The 9,654-nt window shown below is 41.7% G+C and overlaps 1 protein-coding gene across 2 annotated transcripts in view; it reads right to left on the bottom strand.

Moving 5' to 3' along the window:
• Positions 1-9,579, bottom strand: part of ADGRF3 (adhesion G protein-coupled receptor F3) — a 26,598-nt gene extending 17,019 nt beyond the window's left edge. The window contains exons 1-2 of one of the 2 annotated variants that reach the window (XM_015566375.1): positions 9,264-9,579; positions 8,201-8,285 (exon numbers count right to left, since the gene is read on the bottom strand). In XM_015566375.1, coding sequence (XP_015421861.1) covers positions 8,201-8,218 — 18 coding nt within the window. In that variant the 5' untranslated portion in view covers positions 8,219-8,285; positions 9,264-9,579. The remainder of the gene's footprint in view (positions 1-8,200; positions 8,286-9,263) is intronic. The other variant, XM_006767494.2, reaches the window with a different exon arrangement.
• Between the last annotated feature and the right edge of the window lie 75 nt (positions 9,580-9,654).

Here is a 9,654-nt window from a genome sequence, read left to right as displayed (position 1 = left end):
TTCCTTCCTTCCTTCCTTCCTTCCTTCCTTCCTTCCTTCCTTCCTTCCTTCCTTCCTTCCTTCCTCCCTCCCTCCCTTCCTCCCTTCCTCCCTCCTTTCCTCCCTCCCTTCCTTTTAAAGAAATATAGGTCTAACTTTATTATAATACTAGAGGCCTGGTGCACAAATTCATGCACTAGTGGGATTGGGCCGAAACCAGCTTCGACATCCCCCGAGGGGTCCCAGATTGTGGGAGGGTGCAGGCCAGGCCAAGGGACCCCCACCGGTGCACAATCAGGGCTGGGAAGGGATGCGGGAGGTTGGCCAGCCAGGGAGGGACCGCAGGAGAGCTCCAGGGCATGTCCAGCCCATCTCGCTCAGTTGGCCAGCCCCCAGCAGTAAGCTAACCTACCGGTTGGAGTGTCTGCCCTCTGGTGGTCAGTGCACATCATAGTGAGCGGTTGAGAGGGCTTAGCGTATCATTAGCATATTCTGCTTTGATTGAACGGGTGACAGGCCAACCGGACACTTAGCATATTAGGCTTTTATTATATAGGATTTTCCCTGAAATTTACCAAATTTAATATTCTTGGATTTCTATCCTTGTAGGCATATACTCAAGAGAGTGCTACATACATATTCCATGAAACATGTATAAAAAATGTTCTTATGAGGCATCAACAGGAGAATGAATGAATCAATTCACTCTGTCCATACATGTGCAAGTGCAATGAAATGGCCAAGAATATAGTAATGAATGAAGGGTGACCATGAGTGCAAGATGATGAATCCCTGTGATTTTGGAAGGAAGTTACTCAAGGAGAGAAGGTTCCTGTAGTTCTCCAACATCATGTCCCTGGACAAGGTTCTCTGAGCAGGGTCCAGGCGTTCCTACTCCTCCTGAGAGAACCCCATGGCCACACCCCTTGGTTTCTCTTCCAGGTTCCTGGTTCCTCTTTCTCTTCTTCTTTGTTTCTTTCTCAGGTAAGATCAGTCTTTTTTATTTTGTTAATCCTCACCCGAGGATATTTTTCCATTGAATTTTATTTATTTAAATTGTTTTATTGCTTAAAGTATTACAAAGAGTATTATATATGTTCCATTGAATTTTAGAGAGTAGAAGGGAGGGGGAGAAACACACAGAGAGAAACATTGATGTGCCCTTGACCAGAATTGAACCCAGAACCCTTCAGTCCACAGGCTGACGCTCTATCCACTGAGCCAAACCGGCTAGGGTGAGATCAGTCTTGGTAAGTCCAGTCCTGGGTGGGAAGGCAGGGATGGTGATTTTACCATCCAGAGACACCTCTGAGCCCAGGAGTGAACGGGGGGCGTGCGCCTGTGATGCACAGGTCTGAAAATCTGAGATTCACTCTGGCACATGTGTCTGGCTTTCATGGTTTCTGATGCAAAACCCGCCGTCATTTGATTCATTTCCTCTCTATAAATAATGTATTATTTCTCCTTGGCTGCTTTCAAGATTTTTTTTGTATTAAATCTTTAGTCTTTAGCAGTTACAGTGTGTCTAAGCTGGGTGTTCTTTAGACTCATCTTGTTTTGGATTCACTGAGCTTTTCCTACAGGTTTATGTTTCCCATCAAATTTGAGCATTTCAGCTATTATTTTTTCAAGTATTTTTTCCTGCACCATATTCCTCCTCTTCTTTTTCTTGGTCTCAAATGACACAAATTTTAGGCTTTTTGGTATTTTCCCATAGACAGCCCCCACCATGACTTTGTTCAGTTTTTCAATCTTTTTTCTCCCTGTTGTGAACAACAGATGCTCAGTTAAGGGTTTGAGATGGGAGATTACCCTGGATTATCTTAGTGGGCCCAATATAATCACAAGGTCCTCATTAAAGGGAGACAGGACTGAGGCAAAAAAAGGAGATGGACAACAGAGGTTGGAGCGATGGGCTTTGAAGATGGAGGAAGGGACCACGAGCCAAGGAACGCAGAAGCTGGAAAAGGCAAGGAGATGGGTTCTTCCCTGGAATCTCAAGAAAAATGCAATGCCACTGACATCTTGACTTTAACTCTGTTTTATTTCAGACTTCTGACCCTGGAACAGTAACATACTATGTTTGTTTTGTGTTAAGCCATAATATTTGTAGTAATTTGCTACAGCAGCAATAGAAAATTAATTCAGAGTCTATGCAGTAGTCTAAAAATGTTGGGTTATATTTTTCAGTTCGAATATTTCCATTCAGTTCTTTATATTTTCTTAAAAAATATATTTTATTGATTTTTTACAGAGAGGGAGAGAGATAGAGAGTTAGAAACATCGATGAGAGAGAAACATCGATCAGCTGCCTCCTGCACGCCCCCTACTGGGGATGTGCCTGCAACCCAGGTACATGCCCTTGACCGGAATCGAACCTGGGACCTCGCAGTCCGCAGGCCGACGCTCTATCCACTGAGCCAAACCGGTTTCGGCATATTTTCTATTTCATCACTGTGACTTTTCATTAATTTCAAGAGTGTTCATACTTACCATGACATTTTTAGAATAGCTGCTTTAATGTCTTTTTCTGATAACTTCCAACATCTGTGGCATTTGGGCATTGGTGTTTGTTGACTTATTTTTTTCACATGTAAGTTGCGATTTCCTGATTCTTCATATGCAAAGTAATTTTGGATTGTATATTGGACATATGAGATCAGGGGTGTTGTTTAAACCTTATGGAAAATGTTGATTTTTTTTGTGTTAGGAGGCAACTGACTTGTTTTGGTTCAGGTCCCAAGTTCTGACCAACCTACTGTGGATTGTTTTCAACATCCGTTCCCTCTTCAAAGTCTTTGCAGTGCTATTCAGATCTACCTCATATATGTGCCACCCAGTGGCCAGCCTGGGACCTGGGTGATGATCTATTTCTTAGAGCAGTTCTAAGTCTATGGTATGCTACTAGTATTTAGGGTCAGATCCCATGCATGTACAACTGGGAGATGATCTCGAGAGTTCATAAACCTCTATGGGCTCATCTTCCTGAACTCTTCTCTCCATTTACTCAAGTTTACCTGAAACAATACTCTAGTCCAGGGGTCCTCAAACTACGGCCCGTGAGCCACATGCAAATACAAATATTGTATTTGTTCCCGTTTTGTTTTTTTACTTCAAAATAAGATATGTGCAGTGTGCACAGGAATTTGTTCATGGTTTTTTTTTTTTAAACTATAGTCCAGCCCTCCAACAGTCTGAGGGACAGTGAACTGGGGACCCCTGTTTTAAAAGTTTGAGGACCCCTGCTCTAGTCAAAGCAGCATGCATATTATTCTTTCTGCCGTGGATGAGCAGGTGAAGACGTCCATATCAAATGGTGCTGCATATTCAGCGAAACAACAGAATGTCTGTGTTCTGTAAACTCAGGAACATGGTGACATTCTATTCTGTCTCCATCACAGTAGAACGAAAGCTTATGAGGTTTGTCCTGACCCTTCCACAGTCTGTGGCAATGTCCTTAACCGCTAGCCAGCATTTCATAGTCTTTTTCAGCTAGAAATTTATCTGTGAAATATGGCAATGCTCGAGAAAACTCTTTGCAACAGTGGATATTCCATTTCAAAGTCCACGCAGCTCAACACTCCACAGAGACAGCGATGAAACCCTTCAGCTGTAGCAACCCAAGGCAAATCTCTGGGCCTTTGGAAAATACACAGATACTAGAATGAACTTTCATGAAACCATGGGAATCCTGACCCAAATGATATTTGAACTGATATGTTTCTGCCAAAGGCAATGATTGCTACAAATTAACCTATTTTTCCTCTGCACATTCTTTTAACATAGATTCAGCTTTAATCTTGAAAAAAGAAATGGTCTCACTTCTGGACTCGCTGTAAACGTAAGTGCATAAGAATCAGAGTGGTTAGGGCTTGTTGCCCAGCTCGGCAACCTAAGATATGGGCTCTAGGAGATGTGCTCCTGGGAGGTACAGTGTTTGACTACATGGGCATCCCCCCAAAGTGGAACTTTGGAAACTATTTCTATGATTAGATATTTCAGACGTTCCCACCTGATAATAAGTTGTGAGCTGTTGACATTAAAGATGACATTTGCTAAGAGCTAAACAATTGTTTCTGATCATTAATGTGGTTTTCTGATTTTTCATAGAAAACATTTTTAAAAATATTTTTTTTTATTGGTTTCAGAGAGGAAGAGAGAGGGAGAGAGGGAGAGAAACATCAATGATGAGACTCATCCATCAGCTGCCGAAGGCACGCCCCCTACTGGGGATCAAGTCACCACCTGGGCATGTGCCCTAATGGGAAACAAATCATGACCTCCTCGTTCATAGGTCGAGGCTCAACCACTGAGCCACGCTGGCCCGGCTAAACCACTGTTTTGTTATTCCAAGTGGGTAGCATTCTTATAATCATCATTAGTAAGCACATGCTTTTGAAAACACTTCTCTAAATGCATTACAGAAGAGCTAAGAATATTCTCAAGTATTCATAGGACACTCATGTTATTCCTTTTTAAAATATCCTTTACAGAAAAAAATAAAAATAAAATAAAATAAAATATCCTTTACAGGATAAAATCCAGCCTCCTCAAACCTAACTGGTGTATTGAGATAGCGAGAAGCCATTTGATGGGTTACAATTGCCAACAGGAAGTGAATTGATCACATAATCAAAAGTTAAAGAGGGTGGATACCATCCTCTCTCTTTAACTCTGGGATAGAATTAGTTTGGACCTTTATTTCAGAATTAAAGAATCAATCTGCCCAAAGAGGAGTTGGCATTCAATTAAGATCCCAGTGAATTTGGGCAACGACAGAATACCTACATTAAAAATATGAAAGCAAGCAAATAAACAACTTATAAAAAATAAAAATGGCTTTGATTTGAAGTTATCACAGCAATGCAGGCTTGTTGAAAAAAAAAGTGACAACAACTGAGAAATGTGTAATAGAAACGTATGGTTGGCTCACTTTCTGGTCCTAAAACAAACCAAATTATATACGTACTTTTCTTTTGACTGTTGACTTAAAAGGTGTTATGTTCCTTGTTCTTATTTTTAAAAACGAAATGAGCACAACTTTTCATTTTGCTCTCACGCACACAAAAGAAATATACAAGAAAGTTGGTTTTTTCCTTGAATATGGTTCCCTAGAGGTTTTTCTTGAGAGCCTGTGAATTTTAAAAATTTTTTAGAAAGGAAATTTATTAAAGAGTGGTCCAAGAATTGGAAATGACTACTGTCCATCAGTAGTAGGATGGATAAACACACTGTAGACAGTTGTACAATACACTACCATACTTTAAAACCATCAAGACATTAAAATGAATGAACTAGATCCATATGTATCGACATGGATCAACCTAAAACAATGTTACCTGTAAAAAATGTTGCAAGAGTTTAGGAACAGTGGGATACAATTTAAGTACACACACACACACACACACACAAGCACAAGATAATACGATACTGCACCTGGATATGAACATATGTAATAAAAGTAAAAAATATGGTAAGAACAATAAACAACAACTTCAAGATAGTGTTAACTTGGGGTACAAAAGGGAAAGGAAGGTGAAGAGCTGGAGCTTTAGCTGAAGCATTAAAAAAACAACAACTCTGAAGCACAATGGCAAAAAAATAACATTGTTAATTCCTGGTGGTGCTTTATGGATACAAGTATATTACTTCCTATATATTATAGTTAAAGTGGATAATGATGATGGGATGAGCACAGGGAACAGAGAACCTTTCTTGGTGTTGACTGTTAGGAGAGCATTGATTCATCCTTATGTTTTTTTCTACTAAAAGATAACTTTCTGGATACAATATACAATATGTCTATTATATTATAATATGTAATATACTGTTCACAGATACCTTTTCTTCTAGTCTGAATCACTTTAATATTTAAAAACAAAAAAGTGAGTGCTGATTATTTTTCTATTATTTTTATTTAGTCATTTTCAGCACACACACACAGGTCCAACCGCCAAAATGCACAGAGGAAATGAGCTCCTGCCCTGTTCCCCACAGTCCCACCCTGTGGTTGACACCGCTGTGGCCCCCCTCATCCTCTCCCACACACACAGGAATTCACTGTGGCTGCTTTACCCTATAGCTGTAATGCGTTTGCTCAGTTTCACATCATGCACATGTCCCTCCCCAACATGTCCATTGAAATATAAACCAAACCGTTGTTAATGGTTGGGGTACATCTCTCCCAATGGCAACAGTTCCTACCCTGTAATGAGAGACTGAAGGGTGGGGTCTTCTAAAAGCTGTGCATTTAAAAATATATATTTTTATTGATTTCAGAAAGGAAAGGCGGGGGAGAGAAAGAGAGAAACATCAATGACGAGAATCATTGACCGGCTGCCTCCTGCCTGCCCCACACTGGGGATTGAGCCTGCAACCCGGGCAATGTGCCCTGATCGGGAATCAAACCATGACCTGATGGTTCATAGGTCAACGCTCAACCACTGAACCACACCGGCTGGGCAGGCTGTGCATTTTTTAAGCCACTAAGAGGGAGAGGTCAAAAGTAGCCCTGGCCTTGAACCTGGCTCTCTCTGGGAACATCTCTGCCAGACTCCATGGTCTGTCCTACAGGGTCTCATGTAGTTCCTGTCATTCTCTTCCAGCTCCTCCTCTGTCTTTTTGGTCACCTTTTGTGAGCGATTCCTCCTCAGAACTGGGGCAGTGGCAGCACTGGCGTGGCTGTCAGGGACCCCAACCACAAAGGTGTCTTCCTTTATGAGATAATTATTTCTTCTAATGTACATTTAGGCCTTCATTTCTAAAAGAAAAGTTTTTACTTCTAGCACATATAAAATTTAAAGCATTACACAAGAGATGGGGTTTTAAAAATTGCCTGTTTTTTAGCTGATTAGGTTCAGTGGATAGAGCGTTGGCCTGCGGACCAAAGGGTCTCAGGTTTGATTCTGACCAGGGGCACATACCTTGGTTGCAGGCTCCTCTCCGGCCTGGGCCCTGGTCAGGGCATATGCAGGAGGCAACCGATCAATTTGTTCCTCTCACATCAATATTTCTCTCTGTCTTTCCCTCTCTCTTCTACTCTCCCTAAAAATCAATGGAAAAATATCCTCGAGTGAGGATTAACAAAAAAGTAAAATAAAAATAAAAAATATAAAAATGACCTGTAAAATGTGCTTTATCCTACTTTATTCTTCTTTGTCCTTTTACCTATATTCTTATTTGCAAGCCCTATTCCTTTGTAGCAATTTGGGCTCTATAGTCCATCTTAATGCCTTCATTCTTTACTCTGAATTTCACTTTCTGCCTACTGTTTTCAAGAGGGGACTGGCTGGTGGCTACCTCCAGGGATTACTTCTCAAATGATCCCTTTAGCCTTTCCTATTCCTATTCTCATGCCAAACCAGAAAAAGAAATCCAATATGAGTAACTTTTGCTGACGTTTACATCAGGTATTATATCTCTTACTTTGTAAAACTCTTATACTTTAGAAGGGAAGACAAGACATGCAGAAATAATAATATATTTGGCATATATTGAGCCCCCAGTAGGTATCTGTTGAATGAATGAATGTAAGGAACACAAGAGATCTTAAGATAACTACCCTTCTTTCAGAAGCCCAGAGAGATCTAGAGGCTCCCTTAGATAGTGGCTTTCAATATTAGAGACCTCCTTTCATGTTGGTTGACCATTTTGAGCCGTGGAATTACAGGTTTTCCCGTTACCCGAAAGTAGAGCATTCCTATGAAAACTTTCATAAGATAAAATGGTGTAAAGCCAAAAACCAATCACCATGGGTCTGTATGGAAAAATTCTTGAGCATCCCCAGATTCCTGAAATAACCAAATCATATCAAATAACATAAAAAGCTGAAATATAATTTTACCATAGACTAATTGATGTAAACGCGAGTTACGTTCTTACAACATCTCATCAAGACTAGTATGTAGAAATAAGAAATGTCCAAATCTTATTAGAGAACTTTTATGAGTTTATTTGGGCCAAACTGATGACAACTGCCAGGAAGCAAAATCTCAATGAACTGAGAAAATGCTCTGGAGAATGGCAGGTTTGCAGCCTATTTTATACATTAGGATCTATGGAGGAGGTGTAAGGATGGTTACATGAAATCCATTTGTGTTAAGATTGAGGGGATGGGAGAAAGCAAAGTGGGGAAATCTCTGGGACTGGATAAAAAGTAAATGGAGAGACACATACATCTTTTACGTTGGTGGGTACAGGACAGTTAATAACTATCACTCACCGCATATGGAGATGGCATTCGGGGAACAAGATAACAAGGAATCTGTGATCTCTTGCTCTGGTGCAGTGGGTGTGCTTTGACAGGCCTGGAAAAGGAGAAGTCAGATATTTCAAAGGTATATTATCTTAGATGCAAAAAAGACTGTGGACAGGCTCGCTTAAGGTTGACCTTTGTCAAGGAAGCTACAGGCCTAGGATGTGACTACCTGCCATGACCTGCTTTCAGCCGCAGACCACCTAAGTGGTTCCTTCCCATCCGAGTCAGTAAGGCCCGCCAGGCAGCCCTCCCCTGAGCCTGTCAAGTTTGGGATGGGGCCCCTTTTTTGCCCAGTTCTAACTAAGCACTGTTACCGTAAAAAAAACCATTGAAACCTGTAAAGAATTTGTGAGTTTATTTGAGCTAAACTGTTGACTTACGCCAGGAAGCAGAACATCAATGAATTGAGATAATGCTCTGGAGAATGGCGGGGGTTACATTTGTATTTATACATTTGCAATCAAGGGAGGGACATAGGTGAGTTACATCAAATTCATTGGTGATAGATTAAGGAGGAGAGATAAAGCAAAGCAGGGAAACCCCTGGGATTGGATAAAAAGTAAAATGATGGACACATACTTATGGGTGCAGGAGCAATTAACATGATAATGAAGGAATCTGTGGTATCTGTCCTGGCGCCCAGCACACCTGGTTGTGCCCCAGGGCCCCAGGGAAAGGAAAGTCACAAGTTACCCAGACATTTCATAGATGCAAAAAGACAGATAGGCTCAGTTAAGGTAAAGGTTGACCTTGTCAGTAAGATACTGGCCTAGGACATAACTGCCCTCCATAACTGCTTTAGTTACAGTTTAATTTCAGACCATCCTTTATGGTTACTTTAGGTCTCTGAGTTTGCAAGACCGCCATGCAGGCCTCCCCTGAGCCTGTCAGGTCAGCATGTGGGGCCCTTTCGTCCACAGCACAATGAATGAGAACGGTCTTATTTGAGGACCTGCTGGACTAAGGTAGGGCTTTCCTAAAAGCAAAATGGACTAATTTGAACGTTTGAAAAGTGGGGGGTAGATACCTGTAATCACCCTGGGTTAGGTCATCCGAATGTTGACTTTATTACTATTCTTCAATGTTATTAGATTGGCGCACTAGCCATGGATCTGGTTCTCTTCCTACGGTGAGCCGGCTCCAGGTGTGTAAACACACTCCTTCCGAGCCCTCGGGACGCCGGGAGCAGCGCTTTCTGTCCGGCTGGGAGACGTTACCTTTCCTGATTTCCAGCACTTCGGTAGAGCAGAGCGGTGATGCGGTCAAGGCTCACAGGCTGACCTGCGGGCTCGGTCTCCAGTGGTTCACGCCCCTCTCCCGACCGCAAGAAGTCTGTCACCACCCCCTTCCTTCCCCCGCTCCATATGCCAGGACCTGGAAGCGCGCCAGGCACCATCCTTTTTCTGCTTTTACTTCTG

Source organism: Myotis davidii, unplaced genomic scaffold (assembly GCF_000327345.1).
Source record: "Myotis davidii unplaced genomic scaffold, ASM32734v1 scaffold238, whole genome shotgun sequence".
Lineage (NCBI taxonomy): Eukaryota > Metazoa > Chordata > Mammalia > Chiroptera > Vespertilionidae > Myotis > Myotis davidii.
This window is presented reverse-complemented; position numbering and strand designations above follow the sequence as displayed.